This window comes from Staurois parvus, unplaced genomic scaffold, assembly GCF_062004578.1.
Source record: "Staurois parvus isolate SC_StPar_1 unplaced genomic scaffold, SC_StPar_1.0 ptg000581l, whole genome shotgun sequence".
Taxonomy (NCBI): Eukaryota; Metazoa; Chordata; class Amphibia; order Anura; family Ranidae; genus Staurois; species Staurois parvus.
In genome coordinates this window covers 5,026,600-5,050,000 of record NW_028318377.1, presented here as the reverse complement: position 1 = coordinate 5,050,000, position 23,401 = coordinate 5,026,600, and the positions used below count along the sequence as shown (strand labels likewise).

Sequence of the window (23,401 nt, the reverse complement as noted above, 5' to 3'; positions counted from 1 at the left end):
CCTGTCTAAATTGGTCCTAGTATGTGTATGTATGAATGTGAGTTAGGGACCTTAGATTGTACACCTCTTGAGGGTTAGGGACTGATGTGAATGTACAATATATATGTAAAGCGCTGTGTAAATTGACGGTGCTATACAAGTACCTGTAATAAATAAACAAATCCTCCTATACAAGTTATACTTTTCCATCTGCAATCTTCTCTTCTCTACATCCCTTGAAAGTGCTGAATATATAAAACTTTTAGAGCCGTCAAAAAATGGGGGGCAGAGAGCTGACGCTATACTCTGCAGAGCTCAGTGAGGAGAGTTCTGAGAGCTGATTGGAGGGAAGGAACACACACCCCTCCACACAGCTCACAGGAACAGAGCTGAAGCTGTCAATCTGGAGGAGCTCCCTCCCGGTCACCATTTTTCTCTTGGTGTCAGGAAAACTTGCCAGAAGTGATTCAGGCAGATAGAGGAACAAAGCAGCAGAAATTACACTTGGTGCTCTTAATTGAGACAAGTACATAATGTAGAGGAATAGGCTTTGTTCATATTTCATGTCTGAGGTTTACAACCACGTTAATTAAGTTTGCTACAATGGCCTCCAACGGTTGAAGTGTGATGTAACCCAATCAAATAGATGTCAGATGCCAATTTTTAAGATATGAATATTTATCAAAAATGCTTGCCTTTTCAATACAAAAAAAAAAAAAAATAAAAAAATTGATAGAAATTTACGTCTACTATTCCGGTAAAAAGGAGTGCAAGAGAGCATACTGCAGAACCCTCACAAAAGGTAAACAATGGAAGATGATTATTGTAAGGCTTGATTTGCACTTGATAACATCAGTGTTTATGAGTTGAACACTGGGGGAAATAAAAAGTGCATTTCATGGTAGTTAAGCAGCAAGGAAACCAATGTTGCCCACTAAAACATTACTGCTCACCTCAAGTCTGCTAAAGACTACCTGGATGTTCCACATCACTTACTAGACAGAAAATGAAAAAAAAAATTTTTCTTTGATAGGTCTTCATCGTATTGGATTTAGAGAAATGAAACCACTGAATACCAACACCTACATCAATCCCCCATCTCAAATGTAAAGCATGGTGGAAGGAATATTAAGTGGGTTTATACTTGGTTGAGCCTGGAAGGTTTGCAAACAGCTGTATCAAGAAATTCTACTGTACAGTATCCGGGTATCGGTCTCACCCAAGGGATTGAGTGATACGACAGAATAGTGATCCATGATTTTAAAAAAAAAAAAATACAGAGAACATATAAAAACAGAGGAGTTGAGATATCTTAAAAAGGTCAGGAGACTGGACTAGAATTCCACTGAAATGGGGTGAGGTTTGAAGCAGGCTGTTCTAGTAAGACTTCCTCAAATACACAAAAGCCAAAAACATTTCCCAACCTCTAAGGCTGGCCATACACCAGTCATTTTTTTCTCAATTCAACCAGTGGGTTGAACGACAAAAAAAAAAAAAAAAAAAAAAAAAAAAAAAAAGACTATTCCCCCATCCACAAACTCGAGGAGTCTCTCCCACTGTCATTGTATTTTGACAGCGGGAAGATTTCCCTGCTGTCAGAAAACACTCATCAGAATGGCTTCGGCTATAGCTGGTGACGCTAATCGAGAGAGAATTTTCTAACAGGCTGATTTGGACAGATTATGATGGTGTGCTAGATTGACTTATGTACAACCAGCCTGCCAATTCATGGATAAAAATTCTGCTGAACCGTCCAAATTTTGATCCATGCATGGCCTGGCTTAAGCAGCATTTGGTTGAAATATAAAAGGTTCACATATTTTACCATCAATGCTTTGCTGGATCTTCATTGAATACTTTAGATATTCAAAGAAAAATGTTCCATGTGTTTGGTAAATAAGACAGTATGTCTTCTGACTTAGATGAAAGTCAATCCAATTTTAGGAATTATCCAGAAATCCAGATGAAGGTCCGTCTCATTGTTAGAAGTTATGCAGAAATCTAGAAAAATCCTAGGAGCTTAGAAAATATTTCACTAAATCTCTGATCCTCGCTGCTGGACAGCAAGGACGCCCGTTATCATAATGAGCCAATAAGGCAGCTTAGAAAACAAGGGGTTGGAGCAGGCTTCCAATCGTATTTAAGAGTATCTGTCCATTTCAGAGGGAGTATCTCACATGCAGAACCTTGGGATGACTGTTACGCAATGACACCAATGGATTAGAGGTTTCTGGTTCACTTTCTTTTACATAACTCTTGGTACAAGTAATCCTCATGTATGAAATTTGTTTGGCATCCCAATAATACCATTAATGCACTGTGATGCAATTTATTTTGCATAGATGTGCACCCCAACACAAAGCAATATAATATAGTGTGTTATGGAATGCTGAATTGAAAAAAAAAGAAAAAAGTTTTGTAGTCTGGTGCGTAGGCAGCACATTCAAAGATGCAGGTACTGCATGTATGTCTACTATTTGGAGCCGCACCACTACTCCCCAGCTGCTGCAGGTATTCTACACTTGTGGTTGCATGAACAGCCATGCCTCACTGCTCACATATCCAAAACCAGGGCAAGCGGCAGGGAAAGCAGGTATTTGATCAACCCAGAGGAGTAAAAAAAAAAAAAATACCTGCAGAAGTCGGGGAACAGTGAAGTGACGGCAATCCAAGAGATGGGCCACCAGAAAGGCAAGTATAGATGGGCGAATTCTGAACATGTCGCATTAAATGTTATGTGGAAAAGGAAAAAAGGGGAAGAAGGTGTGAATGGGCCCCTGAAAGGAAAACATGCTACTTATAGCAATCAAACCGTATTTTTCATTTTTTAACCTGAACTGCAATAGGACAGATCAAAGCAAATTGGCCGCTTTGATCAACACAGATATTTCCATCACACAATTTTACATCTGATCCAACGAAAAATATACCTAAATCTCCAGCAGACTTTATGTCGATGTTGTCAAACCCACTTCCGATTCGGACGATTATTCGAAGAGCCTTGAACTTCTCCAAGTCTTCTCGTGTTAAAGTGATCGTGTGATACATCAGTGCACCCACTGCTTCATTTAGTACCTGGAAATAAAAGACACACAAAGCTCAGTATTCATTCTCACCCATGCACACATTTGTGGTTTAGGTCACCAAATCGTCACAAGGAGACCATAAGTAAAGAGGAACAGACTAAAAACATCATTGGGAAGGCATTGAGGTTGCTTTCTAACACTCCAGGAAGCCCTGGCAATTCTGAGGTTTACTACAGCCAGCTTCCTATTAAATTCAGAATATTTGTGTTTAGTCTTTGTGGAGGCTCAAAGTATTCAATATGGCAAACTATCTTAAAGCCAAACTCTGGGGTGCACCCCCACTGCAAGGATTATATGCACTTTTAGGTCTAGGGGGGAGACAAAGAATTTACTTAGCTGACCCTCCACACTGCTAGACCAGTCCCCACAGGGTCTTCTCCCCTATGCTTCAGTTGTCTAAAGTTGGACAAAAATGGTTCGAATCTCAGCCGATCCAGCAGGGACAGACTGAGATTCAAACCATCTATGGGTATACTGATTGTACCCAAGTCGATCAATCTGGGTCAAACCAGTAGGTCGGATTTTTACATGCAATTATTGCCGCTCCTCTTCTATACATATTACCCACTGTCATACAATCCAAACACATTTCCTACATATACCATCATACCTTCTGTGGTTAAGTGAATGTTCAACATACAAAGTACATACTATAATGGCTTGTTGAATGCACAGCAAAAAAGGTGTCCCTGGAACTTTTAAGAATTGTTGGCAACTATGTCCTGTGTGGCTCACAGTATATACACGTAGCCAGGGGCGGACTGACCATTTGGTAACTCGGGCACTGCCTGAGGGTCCGGGGTCAGTAGGGGGCCCCATGAGATGCCCCTGGTACCTTTGTCACAGGCTTTTTTGAGTTTGGGCAAGGACACAGGGGCCCCATGATCCCCTATTGCCAGGGGGCCCCATGAGTTGTCAGTCCGCCCCTGCATGTAGCACTACCACCTTAGGAGTTGCTAGATTTTCAGACTCCCTGTTGCTCTGGACCCCTCTCTGAAAGCCCAGCCCCTGCTGACACCACAGTACACTCTTAACCGGAATGAATCACCACCAAAAAGTAGACACACTGATTGGAGTAAACTAGTAAGAGGTTTAGAGAAAACTTCAATGTAGCTTGGTTACACATCATAAACAGAATTGGCATGTGCAGAGGCAGTTATTACTTGTGTCAGCTTTAACCACTTGCCCTCCAGAGGATTTACCCCCTTCCTGACCAGGCCATTTTTTGCTGTTTGGCACTGCGCTATTTCAGCTGGTAATTGTGTGGTCATGCAATGCTATACCAAAATGAAATTTCCGTCCTTTTTTTCCCCCACACAAATAGAGTTTTCTTTTGGTGGTATTGTTATTGCTCATCCCTGCAGGTTTTAATTTTTGTGCTATAAACAAAAAAAATGCCGCAAATTTAGAAAAAAAACTATATTTTTCACTTTTGGTTATAAAAAATATCCAATAAACTCAAAGTTAGGTATAAATTTAGGCTAAAATGTATTCTGCTACATGTCTTTGGTAAAAGCAAAAACTCAATACATGTATATTAATTGGTTTGTGTGAAAGTTATAGCGTCTACAAACTAAGGTATATATATTGGAATTTACATAGCTTTTACTTTGACTCCCCATCACATTTCTGGAGGTGCTAAAATGCCAGGGCAGTACAACTTTCCCCCCCAAAATGACCCCTTTTTGGAAAGTAGACAACCCAAGGATTTTACAGAGAGGCATGTTGAGTCCATGGAACATTTTATTTTTTGCCACAAATTTGTTTGAATATGACTTTTTTTTTTTTTTTTTTTTTTACACACGTCATTCTAATGATATATTGCTCATGTATGTCATAGGGATATATGGAATAACACCCCAAAACACATTCTCCTACTGCTTCCAAGTATGGGGATACCAAATGTGAGACTCTTTGGCAGCCTAGCTACACACAAGCCCCAAAATCTCATGACCACCTCCAGGCTTTCAAAAAGCATATTTCCTCATATCACTTCCCCACTACCTATGTTTCGGAGGCTCTAAAATGCCAGGATAGTACAAACAACCCCTATCAACAACATCCAGGACCATAGGAGGGAGTTCACCGGATTGTAGATACTATCCAGATTGGCAGATGACATCAGGAAATATACATAAACGCTCATTAAATTGCGTGTTCTGGTGAGTGCGCATTCTTTCCGCACATAATATCACAGCACCTTACCCATAGGAGGATACAGTTACATGAGAGCACCTCAAGTCACTTCAAATCACCTAATGAACTGTATATTTAATGATGTATATACATTTTACTTATATTGTGTTTTACTTATATTGTGATTTCCTTATAGCGCTGCACTACTTATTTACATGGCCATGTATTGTTGAGTGTATAAATTTCCTTGGCCCACAATCAAGTGGTACAAATCTTCCGTGAAAAAAAGCGGAGGGGATAAAACGCTAGTGCTGGCAGCGAACAGGGCTGATCCTGCATTTTTGGGGACAATATACAAAAGAGGCACTAGTATAGTTCTGTACGTGATCAATATCTTGATCCGTAAAAACACTAAACTAGTAATGGCGGTGATTAGCGACCTATAGCGTGAGGGCGATAGTGTGTGGGTAACCGAATGCTAACTGACCTTGAGGTTATCTGATATTGTTAGTGGCAGGAATGCAGTGATCAGTAAAAAATTCTATATATTGACACTGTACTAATGGCACTGGTTGGGCGATCATAGGGTTAATTGTGCTAATATAACGTGTGTGTAAAATGTAGTGGTGCTTTTACGCAGTGCTTACTTCTCTCCCTGAACCGACAGGTGGGGGGGGGGGGGGTTTTTGGGGGCAGGTGCGTTCACACCCCAAAATAGGAAGCAGCACAAGATTACATCGATTTGCCAAGATGCAGGTAAGCCGTTGGCAAGTAGCTGAACAAGAAAAATTAAATGAAATGTTATTTTTTATTTTTTTTTTAAACATTTAAAAAAAAACACTTATCAGAATAGTACAATGTTACCATAGTAACATTGTACTACTGTGGAGGGGGGGGTGGTGATCAGGGTTTTTTTTTTTTTTCTTTCTACACTTCAGATCATTTCTCCTGCAATGTAATACTTGCTGTCAGAACCAAACTCATTTATGAACTGTCATGAGTTAAGTTTTGACAGCTCAGGAATAGTGATCTGTGATTGTCTGGAGCTGGTCACATGGTACAGGGTGCTGGGATTGGCTCTATGTATCATGTGACAGCTGTGGGCCAATCACAGCTCGCTAGGAAGAGTAGCAGAGCTGTTATGGATGAGATTGATTCATAACAGCTTTGCTTACATAGCGATCACATGATCACTGGTTCCCATTCACCGGAATCTTCATTCCGCTGTGTCCTGTGTTAGTACAGCCAGAGCGACGTACGGGTATGTCACTTTGCCTGTAGTTGCCGCATCTCTCTGCTCACACGCCAGCTCCTCTGGGAAGTGTAGTTCTTACTGCACTGCTCCCTAGTCAAGTCCTGCGGCTCAGCATACAAATTCCATGGGGCTGTTGTATAGAGAGTGTGAATGCCGCTGTTCTGCAGGACACTGCCATCTTGTGTTCGCTTTAGCAGCCTGCATCAAACACTTGTACAATATAGTATATGCAACACCCCGCTACGTCACAGACTGCTACACCATATTTTACTAGGGATGCACTGATCAGCATTTTATTTTTTTTTCGAAATCGGCAAGTACGTGTACCTACACTTTCGGTCAAGTACTCGCCAATACCAAGCACCGATACTTTGCGTTAATGGACCCAAATTGCCTGCAAAGAATAACATGCGATTTCCCCACTGTTCCTGTGTGAATCCAGGTTTCTCCTAGCCCGACTTCACACAGGAGCGGTGCGGGAAACCTCCCTGCAGGCATCCCATGCTGAGTCTCGGTGGAAGGAGAGGAGAGAAAGTGGCAGGGATTTGAAATCTCTGCCGTTTTCTCTCCTCTCCTTGCAGCCATGACAGTCCGGGCTAGACGGCATCTGATTGGGAGGTTTTCCGCACCGCTCCTGTGTGAAAGCGGGGTATGACAAGCCTGGATTCACACAGGACCAGTGGGGAAACCGCATGCAATTTGGACAGAAATCGCAATCCTGTTCAAATCGCATACTAATCTTTGCAGTGCAATTTGCGTTAATGAATGCAAATTGCAGCGCAAAGTATCGGTTAAGGTATCGATATTATTTATAGCACTCGTACATCTCTATATTTGACATTAATCAGTATTGGGCATCTCTATATTTGACATTACATTCTTCTCTCCAAAGTGTTCATTATCTCAACAGTTGCTGGTTGCTAAGCAGCCCCTGACTATTTTAATGAAGTTCTTCTGTAAGATCGCTCAGTGTGAACTCGCTGCCTATTTTCAGTGTACACAAAATCATATGTAATGGTAGGGTTTCATTTTTAAAATAGATATACTGGCAGGAGCAAAAGGTAAAAACACTGACGGGGGGTTACAGAAAAACAAACTGCTGTGTTAAAGTGGTTCTAAAGCCCAAACAGTTTTTACCCTAATGCATTCCTTGCATTAAGGTAAAAAAATGTTTAGGCACCAGTTTTGCAACCCCCCCACACACACATTTTAATTACCTGAGCCCTCATTCGATCCCCACTTCCATGTCTCAATGGATTTGCTGGGGCACCGGAAGCCACTGTGTGGTCAATCAAAGCCAGTGACGAGGGAGCAGGGGGCGGGGCCGAGTCCCGTTGTCTGTTAATGGATGCAGCAGCAGGGCACACACAAGTGCCCCCATGGGCAGCTGCTTCCCATAGGAGCACTAGACAGAGATTAAGGGACAGGGGGACCTGAGAGGAGGAGGTTTGGGGTCACGCGGTGCAATTCCATTTCAAAGAGCAGGTAAGTATAGGGATGTTATTTAAAAAAAAATGTTTTTTCCCTTTACAAATCACTCTAATGCCAGTGAGAGATTAGATGTTTTATTTCAAAAGTAGTTTTTAAAATATTAAACCCTCAGTTCAGCAGGTAATTTAATTACTTGCTGGATATGCAGCTTCTTCATCTTTTAAAAGTACAAAGGCAAATTTTTTTTTCCTCATCTGGGATAGCGTAAGGGAGGGTTAAAACCACTGTCAGTTTTTTGCCATCTGTGTCCCATTGGGAAGAATTCCCATCACTTCCTGTCCCATAGCCAAACAGGAAGGGAGAGGAAATCCCTCCAAAATGAGGGAATCCTGGGGTGCAGAGACTAGAACGGTGTCTTGTACACTGTGTTCATGAATCACACACAGCCCCATTGCCTAGGATGGCAAGGCACTCCCCTGCTCCTCCATCCTCTTCCCTACCTTTTTCAAGCCAACAGACTGTAGACTACACCATCCGCTCAATTCTTTCCTGTGACGACAGGAAGTTCAGGGAAGCAGCACTTAGAGAGTAGAAGCATTGACAGTTGGGCTCTAAATTGTGTCAGTCCTCATCTCTTCTTCACTTTTAAACTCCCTACTTTCTCCACCTACCTCCACCCAGTAACTCACCCACTCCTTACAAGATTGCCGATCACTTCAAAAACAAAACTGATGCAATTTACAGGGGCATCTCCACAGCACAGATATCTATCCCACTTAACATACCCTGTACAAAACCACATTTAATACTTTCTTCTTTTGACTTTGCTACTACCGAAGAGGTCACTGAACTTTTCTTAAAAGCTCGCCTTACCACCTGTCCATTGGACAACGGTCCCTCACAACTACTAAGGTCACTCCCTTCCTCTATTCTATGCCCCCTTACTCACATCTTCAATTTGTGCCTCTCTACTGGCACCGTCCCTTCTAAAACATGCACAGATCACTCCCATACTTAAAAAGCCCTCGCTGGACCCCATCAACCTGAACAACTTAAGACTCATCTCCGTGCTCCCGTTTACCTCTAAACTTTTAGAACACTTAGTCTACAACAGTCTGAGCTCCTACCTCCCTGACAACAACCACAGTGACCTCTACACTCTGGCTTTCGCTCACTCCACTGAAATTGCTCTACTAGAATGCACTAATGATTTACTAACTGCTAAAACCAATGTCCACTAATGCATACTCATAGAACTAGACTCCTCTGTGGCCTTTGGAGTATTTTGAGAAGGGGATGGTCAACAGTATCAATCTCTTCATGGCTCTTAGCAATCCTTCAGTGCTACCTACAACTGTCTCCTCCTCTCCACTTTTCTGTAGGGGTCCCCCAAGGTTTTGTCTACAGGCACCTCCTCTTCTCCATCTACACCTCCTCCCTTAGTAACTTGATAAACTCCCACAGCTTCCAGTAATACCTCTATGCTGATGGCACCCAAACCCATCTCTAAAGTCCTCACCTTACTTTTTCAGTCCCCTTTCGCATTACTAACTTAATTAATGGACATATCAGCATTGATGTCACACAACTTCCTCAAACTCAATCTGCACGTGCATGATAGCCAGATCTGTCCCAGGCCTCTCTCTCATTAGCTCACATAGCAGCGGAAGCCGTTGGCTCCTGCCAACCACAGCCAGTGAGCCAATGAGAAGAGAGCAGGGTTGGGGCCAAGCTGCCCTTTAAGTGAACAATGTTCATTTACAGGAACATGGCTCGGGAGTCTGCCTGCTCAACTGCCCCCATAGCAAGAGGTTTGCTATTGGGGGAACTTGGCAGGGTGGAGGAGCCAGGACTGCCAGGCGGGAGGGACCCAAAAGGAGGATAGGGGCTGCTTTGTTAAAAACCACTGCACAGAGCAGGTAAGTAGAACTTTTTTTTTTCTTCAAATTTAACCTTTAAAATTATCTTCAACTCATAGTATTCCTCATGCCCCTTCCCAATCCCCCGACAAATCTTGTAGACTTCACCTCCATAACATCTCCAAAATATGCCCCTTTTTAACCATTGAAATCACTAAGCAAGTTATTCACTCGCTATTTCTCTCCTTGACTATTGTATCTCCCTCCTCGTAGGCCTACCTTTTTGCAGGCTATCCTTTAGTTTATCATGACTACTGCTGCCAGACTCATCCACCTTATCAACAGCTCAGTGTTGGCCATCCCTCTCTGCCAATCCCTCCACTAGCTTCCCATTGCCCAACGAATACAATTCAAAATAACATACAAAGCCATCCACAACTCTGCCCCCAGCTACATCACCAATCTTGTGTCCAAATATCAACCAAACCGTCTTCTCTGCTCCTCCCAAGACCACCCGCTCTCTAGCTCCCTAGTCTCCTCCTCTCATGCTTGTCTCCAAGACTGATTCAGAGCCACTCCCATCCTCGAACTCCCAACCCAATCTGTCCGGCTATCACCTACACTGTCCACCTTCGGCGATCCCTGAAAACTTGCTTCTTCAGGGAAGCCTATCCTGCCTACGGCTAACAACTGAATCTTTATTTCTCCCATCAGTTCATCCCCCACAGTTATTAACTAGCCCCTCCTTATTAGTTTGTAAGCTGCCAGGATCAGGGCCCTCCAAATTCTTGTATTATACAGTATTTATATAGCGCCAAAAGTTTGCTCAGCGCTGTACATTAGAATGGGAGACAGTTCAGTAACAATGCGATACACGAGGGGTTCGAGGGCCCTGCTCCTTGGAGCTTACAATCTAGGAGGGAGAGGAGAGTGGTATAGGAGGAAATAGCTGTGGGGGATGGAGAGGTGGGAAGAGCGGAGGAGATCAGCGATTAGGTGAGGGCGGGGTAGGCTTCTCTGAAGAGATGGGTTTTCAGGGTGTGCCTGAAGGTGAGGAGGGAAAGTGACAGTCTGACGGATTGGGGTAGTGAGTTCCAGAGGATGGGGGAAGCCCTGGAGACGGGCATGGGAGGAGGAGATCAGGGGACTGGAGAGTAGAAGGTCTTGTGAGGAGCGGAGAGTGTGTTTTGGGTGGTAGATGGATATCAGGTCGGTGATGTAGTTTGGGGCAGTGTTATAGATAGCTTTGTACGTCAATGTTAATATTTAGAATTTTATGTGTTGGGCAATCGGAAGCCATTGGAGGGATTTGAATTGATGTATAGACTCCCTTTATATTGTAAAGCATTGCACAAACTGTTGGCACTATATAAATCCTTAATAATAATAATACTAATAATAATAATAAATAGTTTACAAATGTTTATTTTTAGTTTTAATAGTACTTTAACTTTCATATTTTGTAAGAAAAGACCTGGTCATATAAATGCAACTTACACAGCCTAATGCAAAAGTCACAGAACCAATCAACATCAGACACTGATGAGATGTTATATTTGGTCTCACCGCACATAGCACAGTTAACTGGTGAATTAGCATCCATCTATAAACCAGCGACAGAATAAAACAAACAAAAAACACAGAAACTACATCTGTCAAATCACAGGCACAGGAGCTGCAATCACCGACCATGGATCTGCTGTTCCTCTCACACAAAACCTGCTGTATAATCACCACAGGGCCTCCGCACAAACCCATCACTTGTAATAAAGTTATAAACTGGCACGCTGGTATGAAGGTGCTGGGAATGTTTTGTCATCCATAATTGTGGCTGAAAGAGAAAACTCCAGTGACTTTGTAACAGGAGAGATTTATCACTTGAAGTCCATAGATCAAGACAGCTCAGCTCACTGCCGATTCCCAAACTATAAGTGATGCCAGGAGCAGTATGTACAATGTGATACCAGTGGACATCTCAGGAATATATGGTGTTAATTAATCAGAAGGGCAAAAAGGGGGGCAAAATACTGAAATACTGCAAGCCAAAACAAAATGCTTTCTTAAAAAGGGAAAGTAGTGTGTTTTTATATATAATTTTCTTAATGATTATAAAAAAAATTAAAAATGTACACATCAATATGTTCATTTTTTTTTTAGCATGGTAGTAAAGCTGGCAGCTCTTTTCCCGCATTATTTTCCCCTTTACATCCTGTTTACAGACCTCAGTAGCTCAAGGTGAAACAACTAAACAACTTCCAGTAACTCATCCCTTATCAGGGGGCTCAGTTTAAAGTCAGACAAATCCATCCTTAAAAAAAAACAAAAAACAAAAACACAAACCTATGGGGGGGCTGCCCTTTAGATAACTTGCAGTGCTTTGCAAATCCTTTGCCCAGAACAATGTTTATTTGTTACAACTATTACTATATGTATACAAACTGTATAATGTATTCTTTTACTATATGTATACCAGTGTAAAATAGAATTTAAAAAAAAAAAAAAAGACAGTTAACCTTTAGTCAGTCAACCAAGAGAATACTCATCTCTCTGGTGGTCCTAATTATCCTTGAACACCTGAAGTTTCCCAGCTTTTAAGGATTTTGGGAGATGGACACACACACACACACACACACACACACACACACACACACACGCAGAACGGTGGCTGGCTATGGACTTTGAAATATGTATAGATTCTATACAAGCAGTAACAGGCTTTAAAGCCCAACTCAGGGCACAAATCAGCAGCCAATTTTTTCGAGGGGTAAACAGAAAGCCTATACTCATTTGATCCTTTGATCTTTGGAATACAGCACTCCCCCACTGGAGCCTGCTCTGGGTTTGATGAAGTCAGGAACAGTCCACTACTCAAGACCGCTGGAGTGCAGGGGTGCTGCTCCCCTCTCCCCAAGAAAAAAAAAACAAAAAAAGAGCAGTTAACCTGTGCAGTGCGGGCACAGTCCAACTGCTTGGAGTTAGGCCTTAAAGTAGGCTCTTACTGACCTCTGTAACTGGAGTTAGGCTTTAAAGTAGGCTTTTACTGACCTCTAACTGCAGGCACTGGAGACTTCTCCTCAATCTTCACAACATAAGCAGAAAAGGGGTTCAATTCTAGATTCAGCACTTTTCTCTCTACCTCTTTCTGTGCATATCGTTCTGCATCTACATTATACATTAGAAGGGTGGCAGGCTGCCAACTCACTGCTGGGAGGGGGGAGCTGAGCTTCAGTTAGATAGTAAAACAGGCAAACTGAGCAAACAATTCTCTGCAGATGCTGCAACGGCAGAGCTCCGTCAGGCTAGTTTTCAAACATGACCCTGGCACAAGAGGATCTGAAGAGACAGGCCAACAGAAAGACAAGTATTGATGGGCATATTTTACAGTGCTAGACTTTTATAACAAAAACACTGCCACTTTACTATTCGGCTCCTGCAGGTATTCTTCACTTCTGTGGGTTTGAATAGCTGCTCCTCCTGCCACCCACATTGGTTTCTCCCGCTGGCTCGTACATTACTAGAGGACATACAAGTCAGTAGGGCAGGTAGAACCAGCAGCAGGAAGGAAAGAGGTAGTGAAGATGACCAACCTGGAAGGGTAAAAAATACCAGCAGAAGCCAGGGAGCAGTGAAGTGGTGGCATTTCAAGACAAAGGCTAATAGAAGGGTAAGTAGAGATGGAAATCTCTTCTAGGGTTGTTAATCCCTGTGACAGAGTGTCAGGACCCGAGTCTGAACCTGCAACCTCTGCTGTGCTTGGTAATGTTTCTTCTTGCCTAGCCACTCGGGATGCTGGACAAGCTCCCTGGACAATTTCTTGAATGATCTTGCCTTGAACCTTGTTTCTTCTGCACTTTGAACCTTTTGCTCCTCCCATGAACTTTCTATTTTAGCCATGCCTTTGCAATTCCCGTTTGCCAGATTATTGTGCTCTCTCCAGCCAACATCTTGCTGTTGTCATTCTTTCTGCCGTCCAGATCTCCGCTACCATTTATTACAGACCTTTGGCTTATTCCTCGACTACACTTCTGCTTGATTCCAACCTGCAAACACTTGTTACCAAGCGTTGGCCTGTTTACTGACTACACGTCTGCTTTATCTCTACAAACTATAACCGCTACTGGACCCCAGCTTGCTCACATCTTTGTTGGGCAATCCTAAGGACCACGACAACCTGGTACTAACACGCAGCATGACCCATCTCCACCATCAGGAGCTCTGGTGAACACCGGTTAGTGGTTAGACTCTGCGCCTTTGTTAAGCTTGTGTCATCCGCCAGGGTGACCTGCTTCTGTATTTATCCAGCTGGTTAGTCGGACCCTCTCTATGGCTATAACTACTGGTCTCTGAGCCTGACCTGGACACAAAGTCACTTTCAATTTTAAGGGGAAAGAGAACAGCAGCGGAAAAAAAAAAAAAAAAAAAAAAGATTAAGAGCGATGGTGAGCAAGCACACAAGAGCAACCAGGGGGAGGGGGGGCGAGAAAGATCACGCAAGAGCGAGCGCGGGGGGAGAGAGATCGCGCAAGAGCGAGCGGGGGGAGAGAGATCGCGCAAGAGCGAGCGGGGGGGAGAGAGAGATCGCGCAAGAGCGAGCGGGGGGGAGAGAGAGATCGCGCAAGAGCGAGCGGGGGGGAGAGAGAGATCGCGCAAGAGCGAGCGGGGGGAGAGAGAGATCGCGCAAGAGCGAGCGGGGGGAGAGAGAGATCGCGCAAGAGCGAGCGGGGGGAGAGAGAGATCGCGCAAGAGCGAGCGGAGGGAAAGAGCGCGCGCAAGAGCGAGCGGAGGGAAAGAGCGCGCGCAAGAGCGAGCGGAGGGAAAGAGCGCGCGCAAGAGCGAGCGGAGGGAAAGAGAGCGCGCAAGAGCGAGCGGAGGGAAAGAGAGCGCGCAAGAGCGAGCGGAGGGAAAGAGAGCGCGCAAGAGCGAGCGGAGGGAAAGAGAGCGCGCAAGAGCGAGCGGAGGGAAAGAGAGCGCGCAAGAGCGAGCGGGGGGAAAGAGAGCGCGCAAGAGCGAGCGGAGGGAAAGAGAGCGCGCAAGAGCGAGCGGAGGGAAAGAGAGCGCGCAAGAGCGAGCGGGGCGGAGGGAAAGAGAGCGCGCAAGAGCGAGCGGGGCGGAGGGAAAGAGAGCGCGCAAGAGCGAGCGGGGGGGTGGGAAAGAGCACGCAAGAGCAAGGCGGAGGGAAAGAGAGCGCGCAAGAGCGAGCGGAGGGAAAGAGAACACGCAAGAGCGAGCGGAGGGAAAGAGAACACGCAAGAGCGAGCGGGCGGAGGGAAAGAGGAAAAGAGAGCACGCGCGAGCGGGCGGAGGGAAAGAGGAAAAGAGAGCACGCAAGAGCGAGCGGGCGGAGGGAGAGTGCACGCAAGAGCGAGCGGGCGGAGGGAGAGAGCACGCAAGAGCGAGCGGGCGGAGGGAGAGAGCACGCAAGAGCGAGCGGGCGGAGGGAGAGAGCACGCAAGAGCGAGCGGGCGGAGGGAGAGAGCACGCAAGAGCGAGCGGGCGGAGGGAGAGAGCACGCAAGAGCGAGCGGGCAGAGGGAGAGAGCACGCAAGAGCGAGCGGGCAGAGGGAGAGAGCACGCAAGAGCGAGCGGGCGGAGGGAGAGAGCACGCAAGAGCGAGCGGGCGGAGGGAGAGAGCACGCAAGAGCGAGCGGGCGGAGGGAGAGAGCACGCAAGAGCGAGCGGGCGGAGGGAGAGAGCACGCAAGAGCGAGCGGGCGGAGGGAGAGAGCACGCAAGAGCGAGCGGGCGGAGGGAGAGAGCACGCAAGAGCGAGTGAGGGGGAGGGAAAGGGCACGCAAGAGCGATTGGGAGGGAAGGAAAGAGCACGCAAGAGCAAGCAAGGGAAGGAAAGAGCACGCAAGAGCAAGCGAGGGGAAGGGAAGGAGGGAAAGAGAGCACACAAGAGCGAGCGGGGGGAGGGAAAGAGCGCGGAAGAGCGAGTGGGGGGAGGGAAAGAGCGCGGAAGAGCGAGTGGGGGGAGGGAAAGAGCGCGGAAGAGCGAGTGGGGGGAGGGAAAGAGCACCCATAAGCTAGAAGGGGGGTAGAGGGAAAGCATGCAAGAGAGCAGGGGGAAGGGAAAGCATGCAAGAGCGATCAGGGGAGACCGCAAGCACAAGCAGGAGAGTGAGTGGAAGAGCAAGAAAGAGAAAAGAGAGTCGGAAGGAAAAGAAAGGGTGGGAAGGGGGAGCAGAGGGGGGAAAAAAAAAAAAAAAAGAGAAAGCCTGGAGGACACACTCCTGATTATATCCACTTTAAATAAGCCACTTTCTTCAGCTCGAGCCCTTGCTTGTGAAATCTTCCAACATTACTCAGCTTCAGGGAACTTCAGCATACATTTGAATTACATTTCCATCCCTCCGGAAGACATTATACAATGGTGATTTAGTCCCTGAGTGCAGCGCCACAAGCCTCCTTTCTATGCATGGCACTTGTGAAGCGTCTCAATAATTTTATGAGACACTCCAGCCCCGGGGGCCCATAATGCTCTGCAAACAGTGGGAACTCATGTGTTACATAACTGCAGCATTTCACATTCCAAACGAAAGGAAAAAAAGTCGGAGTGAAGTAATCTGCTCGCTGCCCCCCGCTGAACACAATCCCAACACTAACTGGGCTCAAATGGCTGCAACATGTTGACATGTTCTTATTTGCAAACAAGCGTCAGACACAATCAGCTCTGCGAGTGTATTATTAGCAGCACTGTGGTTTCCCATTATCCTCAAATGCTCTGTGATCTGTACTCAAAGGATGAAATCTCACTTTGTTGCTGGTGGCGTTAAACACTAGTGAGGCAGGATGCAAACCTCACTTCAAACAAAAACTACATTTCCCCCGAGCTGCCGTGGCATGCTGCAATGTCCCCACGTGCTGCTGTTCAGGTCTATGGTGGGCAAAAATCAGAACTGGCAGCTGAAGATTCTGAACAGCATCATGCAAGTTACCAATAAGAGGAGAACTCCAGGCTAAGGTATTCATAAAAGCCAAGTTCAGCTCTTCAAGAAAATAGATAGTCTAGGGGCCCCAGTGTGCAGTATTGTAACACTGTCCTTAGTTTAAAAGCCTTACTAGACATGTGTGGTTCATTTTGTTCGAAATCAAAATTCAGAGATTCAGATGTACCCAAATTTCTGAATTGCAATAGTATTGAACTATAAACGAGTCCGACATAAAGACACAAAAAGTTCAAACCGAATTAGAAAACGAAATTAAATTCGAAAACAGATTTGAAATTTAAACATATTGCTGACTATTGCAGATTTCCTTTAAAGAATGTATTAGAACAGTGGTTCACAACCTGTGGGTCGCGACCCCTTTGGGGGTCGAACAACCCTTTCACAGGGGTCCCCTAAGACCATCAGAAAACACAGTTCCGATGTGTAAAGAGCAGCTACTGTGTAGAAAGCAGCTGCTGTGTTGAAAGCAGCAGTGTTGGAGGTAAAACGACATTCATGAATTATAATTACTGGGTAAATAATTTTATGGTTGGGGGTTACCACAACATGAGGAACTGTATTAAAGGGTCACGGCATTAGGAAGGTTGAGAACCACTGTATTAGAATATAGCGTTTTTCCAAAATTAGAATTTTGAAAAGAATATAATTGAAAATAGAATAAAAAAAAGAATAAAATAAAAAAAAAACAGAACAGATTAGAAAGAATATAACAGTCTTCTGAAATTCAAATTTCGGATACAAAAGAACCAGCGATTCTTCTCAATGAATACAGATATTTTCGATTTGAATTCTTAAGAATCCATTAGAAAAATTTGCTTCTGGTCGAAAACTAAATGAAATGAATTTAATTATGACTGTAACAAAACAAAAATTAATAACTTCATGAATTGATCTGAAATGAAACAAAATTTTTCCATTCTGCACATGTAAGCCTTTCCATTTTAGACCACAAGGGACATCCCCCAAAGCCTGCCAAGGGGCATCCCCCAAAGCCTGCCGAGGGACATCCCCCAAAGCCTGTTAAAAAATTCTCACTGGGGTGATCAGCCCGAACCCAAACTTGAGCATGTACAGTGGGCTTCTGCTGCTACAGGGTGAGGAAGAGCAGAGTCAGAACACACTGTAGGTGAGCTGGTTTGGAGTGCCAAGTGTGCTAGCTCCTCATGGTTGGAGTGTGCCGCCAGGAGATAGATTTTATGCAGCAGAGTTCTTTAAAGAGCCCATTTACACATGCACGTGCATTAAAGTGCATATTTTGTTGTGCGCTGCACTTCCTCTGCCCATACATTTCCATTAAAGCGGACCTAACACTAGATTTTGTTTTCTATGTTGAAGTGTACATAACCCAATTTCATTTTATTTGGTCCTTTTTGACCTGTTAAAGGAGACGTACAGCGAAAGCTCTTTTGGCTGTACTTGTGCTGTAGATCACAGGAGTGCAGTTCATTCAGCGTCGGTGAGAACTCAGCGATCAGTGGTCATGTGATTGCTGGTTTCTCACACTTTGAGCCAGCGGGGACAGATACAGCATTGGACTGGTGCTGCATCCACCTAGGTAAGTACAATTTGGAAAAAAAAAAAAGCCCACACGTCTCTTAAATATACCATTAAAAGGGTTTGGTTATTTTTCAGATGTAGAAAAAATAAAATACCTTTATGAGCTAAAGGGGGCCCCAAAAATACGGCTCTTGCCATCAAAGGGCCACACAATGTTCAATATATGTAATGCTTTAGAAGACTGTCAAACTGCAGATCTAAAATCGAGGAAAGGAGGGTCGCAGAGTGTGGACATGCTAAATGTTTGGCTGGGGATAGTAGACAATATGAAGCCAGGAACATGTCACGAGGCTTGTAGAGATCAATGCTACTAGCCTAAAACAATGTTCCCACCGCAGACTGCGGAGGTCTGAGGGACGCACATCATATACCAAAGGGCACCAGGGAAACTGTTCTCATCTTTCTGTGATGACTACAGAATCATGCCACTATGTCACGACTATAGGAGAAGGGTGGACATCTATAACCCCATCTTGTTTCTCCTATCCCGATACAGAATGGTGAATGAGTTATCTTCGCATTTGGGGGGCTATTGGCGGGCTCATCAAGTGAAAAATAGTCTGCTAAAGAAAAGTAATGCAGCCATTACATCTAAGGGCTAGTAAGCTGCAATTTAATACATATTTCAGGATTAGATCGGCTTTATATATGTATTTATAACCTCGTACAAAGTTCCCTGTACTCCCCCTGACAATGCCTTCATCTGCTCTTCTCTGTAGAAGAGAACCAGATTTGGCACCATCTTTGATCAGGCATAATCCAAGGTGATCATATACTTCCTGGGATGAGATGCTTGCTCATGAGACGCCTATGCTGTTCTCATCTGTGTTGACAAAATGTTAGACACAGATCAGTCCCTGCTGTAGCCTCTTTCCTTGTGACTTTATATTGCAATTCTTTGTATGGACACTGGGGAAGAGAAGACTGAGGAAATGCTTCCTCTTGCTGGCAGCAGACTTGACATCATCTCAGGTTAGGCATTGGACTAGAGCTCATGGATGTTTTTTTTCAGCTTTTAAAAAATATTTTAGGTGCTGTGTATAGTGACATGCCAGGAATTTATTCACGCATACAGTTCTGTACTGTATCTGACAATGTACATCAATACAGCACATCCTGTGTTGTGTACGGCATTTGAGGGCAAACTCCGACCACGCTAAAGGTGGCCATTGTGCTTTGCAGTGAGGCCCTGTATGTGCATTTAACTCTTCTTTGCTGACAAACTCGTGTGTTCAGTGGCGTGGTAGGAATCCTTGTACAAACTGCAACAAACTTATTTCAACTGGAGACATTTTGTTTAGCAGAAGTGACAATTTGAGAAGTTTCTGTTTATCTGAAGTGCTTCCACAGATGTAAGAGAATGCCAGGAATCCACAATCATCTTCCTTCCAGGGGAGCCAATAGATGATACTTTATATGCAGCTCTCCACTTACTGCCAGAAAAATAAATTCAACATGAGCCACTTCCAGTATTAATCAGGGTCAGTCTCCTGTGAAAAATACACCAAGCAAGCTCTGGTCTACACAAAGAGGTACACGGAGGCAGCCATATTTTATGCATTACATGGACAGCACCGCGGTTTAGCAATTTGCTTTCCAGCACTAAGGTCCCTGGTTCAAATTCCAACCAGGACACCATCTGCATGTTCCCCCAATGCTTGCATGGGTGTCCTCTAAACCTCCAAACTCCATGCCTTAGTAGGTGTATGTATACACTCACCAGCCATTTTATTAGGTACACCTTGCTAGTACCGGGTTGGACCCCCTTTGCCTTCAGAACTGCTCTAATTCTTCGTGGCATAGATTCAACAAGGTGTTGGAAACATTCCTCTGAGCTTTTGGACCATATTGACATGAGTTACTGTTGTCTATCATATTGAACCAGTCTGCCCATTCTCCTCCGACATTAACAAGGCATTTTCTTCCACACAACTGCCGCTCAGTGGATATTTTCTCTTTTTTGGACCATTCTCTGTAAACCCTAGAGAGGGTTGTGCATGAAAATCCCAGTAAATCAGCAGTTTTTGAAATACTCAGACCAGCCCATCTGGCACCAATAACCATGCTACGTTCAAAGCCACTTAAATCTCCTTTCTTCCCCTTGCTCATGCTCGGATTGAACTTCAGCATGTCGTCTTCACTACATCTAGATGCCTAAATGCATTGAGTTGCTGCCATGTGATTGGTGGATTAGCAATTTGTGTCACCAAGCAATTAAACAGGTGTCCAGTGACTGTACATGCAAGGAAGGGACCTTAGATTGTAAGTTCCTCGAGGTCAGGGTCAAGGAGCAGTATGTAAAGTGCTGTGTAAATTGTCAGCAATGTATATAACTACCTGTAATAAAATATCTACAGCTCATGGTGCATTAGCATGAACAAAAAGCCAGTTGAGATATTTAGTGAAGCTAGAGGCTTGCTAAAAAGCATGGGTGTAAGACAGTGTTTCCTTCAGGTCAGGCTGGAGGACTCTACAGGTCAGTCCTCTTGTGCCTCCCCCTGCTCTTAAAGCTCAGAGAAGCTTCTAGAAGTCCATAGGCAGAAGCAAAGAGGAGCGGATCTGCATATTTTTGGGAGTCTGACTGATCCTAGGCAGGAGACCTGGCAGTGTGGCAGATTGGCCCATAAATATGACAGAGCCTGGCCAGCAGGGGAGTTGAGTTGAAGATGGAGGATTGAAGTGCTGCTGTGTAGGCTGGGAGGGGGCCCAGGCAAAGTGAGGTTCTGCCTCCAGACTGGAGGTTAGAGGAAGGAGGAAAGCTGAAAGAGGGAGATCTAATGTCCTGCAGTCCACCGGGGAAGGACAGCCTGCAAAGCTTGGAAAAGAACCAGCCCAGCGGAAGGAATGAAAGCAGTTCTATCCACAGCCAAGGACAGTGAAGGACAAGGACAGTGTGAGGACCTCTACACACCCAAGGCCCATAAGGGAGAAGTCTGCTAGATGCAAGTTCTTGAAAAAGTCCTCAGGGGACAGTCTAATGCTTACCGAATCCCTTGTCCTGGGATCAGAAACAATAGCAAGATGGGCTGGTATTTTGTTCATTAAGGACAGCCAGAGCTCCTATAAAGTTGTCACTTTGCTAAAAATCCCTTCAGGAGACACCAAATTCCTTGGAGGGGATTACTTTACTAAAGACTGTTGTGGTTATGGCTAGTACACGGTCAAATATCTGTAAATTTTTGCAGTGTGCTAGAGAAGGAAACGGTCCTCATTCTTGTTATTCTTCAATCAAGTTGGGCATCCCATGACCCTTTACCCTATCCAAGTTGAACACTCTAATAAATCCTAAAAACCAAGCCCATGGAGTGTTTCTTCTGTCTGGAAAATGTGTGTAGCCTAGCTGTGCAGGAAATAAAGGGGACCATACCAGCGGCACTCACGGGGGTAGCACTACGCATAGATGGTCAGTGGAGACAGACAGGCTCTGTTAGATTGGTTGCCTGCGGGAGATGAACCACTTTACATTGGTGGTAATTGGGTGAAGGACCCCAGTACACTGGTGGTCAGTGTGGAAAAGGCATTCCTTACATAGGTGGTCAGTGGATTGAACGGGCGATATTCTGATAGTTAATGTCAGTTGTTGCTCAGAATGTAGCTTACCTGAAGGTACAATGAAAATCTTCTAAATATGCACCATGTAGGAGCTATTCACAGTGAGCAGCTGTAACAGCGTACTGCTGGAGAGCTCCATTTTAAAAGGAGAGTCTTCCATAATGTGCTAGCATGCAGTGCATACCGGAACATCGTGACAGAACACTGAAAGGGGCTTTTTTTTTTTTCTTTTTTCTTTTTTAAGTGGTAGACTTTACTACCACTTTAAGGTCACAAAGCTGGGAGGAAAAATAGGTTATGCTTACTGGATGGTTGTAGCTGGTGTTTACACAGCCTTGTTGGTGGTTGTAAATCTTTACATACTGTATATCCAGTGAAGTGACTGGCCTCAGGTGATACAAACATGAAACAAATCCTCCATCATAAGTTGTACCTGTTCATCTGTAGTATTCTCTTCTCTACAACCAAAGTACAGAATTTATAGAGCTTGTGTGAACCTCCAGAAAACAGGGCGTGAGCTGAAGTTACACTGTGTAGATCTCAGTGAGGAGAGCTCTGAGAGCTGATTTGGGGGGGGAGGCACAGCCCCTTCACAGAGCACACAGAACAGAGCTGTGGCTGTCACCTTTAATTCTCTGGGTGTCAGGAACAGGGGCGGACTGGCAACTCATGGGCCCCCAGGCAATAGGGGATCATGGGGCCCGTGTCCTTGCCCAAACTAAAAAAAGCCTATGAAAAAGGTACCAGGGGCATCTCATGGGGCCCCCTACTGACCCCGGGCAGTGCTTGAATTTCTAAATGGTCAGTCCGCTCCTGGTCAGGAAAACTTGTCATACATGACTCTATCAGATATGCTGATAGACGAAGGAGGCAGCAGACGGAAATGACAGTTAGTGCTCTGGATAGAGACAAGTACACTATAGAGGGATATGCTTTGTTCATATTTCATGTCTGAGGTTTACAACCACTTTACAAAACACCCAACTTTTGTGGTTTCCAGATGCCAAAAGTTTAAAAATCGCCTATTGCAATTGGCTTCCTTAAAGTGGCACTAAAGGCAAAATAAAAATTGACATATGATGCAGTCTGTCACTAGCATTAACAAAGCAGTCTTTTTTTTCCGATTCCCACCAGTAACTTAGTTTTATTACCTGTTCATCCTGTCAGTAGGTCTGTTATTTTTCAACTTCCTCTAAAGCAGAACTAAAAATAAAAAATTGCGAACAGGCAGGCGCTTTATTATGGTATAAACATGAAGGGGGTTATTTACTAAAACTGGAGACTGCAAAATCTGGTGCAGCTTTGCATAGAAACCACTTCCAGGTTTTATTGCCAAAAGCACAATGGAACAAGCTGAAGTTAGAATCTGGTGCAGCTGTACATGGTAGGCAATTGGCTTCTGAGTGTACCAGCTTTAGTAAATCTCTCCCACAAGGTCTCTTCCACAATAAAATACACAATCATCTGCAAATGTACACATAGCTGACCATGCATAGCTCCATTTACATTTCTGGCAGTGCCAGTATGCCGGGATGAATGACTCCCAGGCATGCATAGGAGTGACTTCATCCTGCACTAACCGATCAAAAAAAATGTT

General features: G+C 44.6%; 1 protein-coding gene across 7 annotated transcripts in view; it reads right to left on the bottom strand.

Moving 5' to 3' along the window:
• The window catches only part of CTBP1 (C-terminal binding protein 1), a 761,506-nt gene that overhangs the window by 85,451 nt on the left and 652,654 nt on the right, over positions 1-23,401 (bottom strand). For all 7 annotated transcript variants that reach the window (XM_089692285.1, XM_089692284.1, XM_089692283.1 and 4 more), the window contains one exon: positions 2,910-3,054. In XM_089692285.1, coding sequence (XP_089548411.1) covers positions 2,910-3,054 — 145 coding nt within the window. The remainder of the gene's footprint in view (positions 1-2,909; positions 3,055-23,401) is intronic.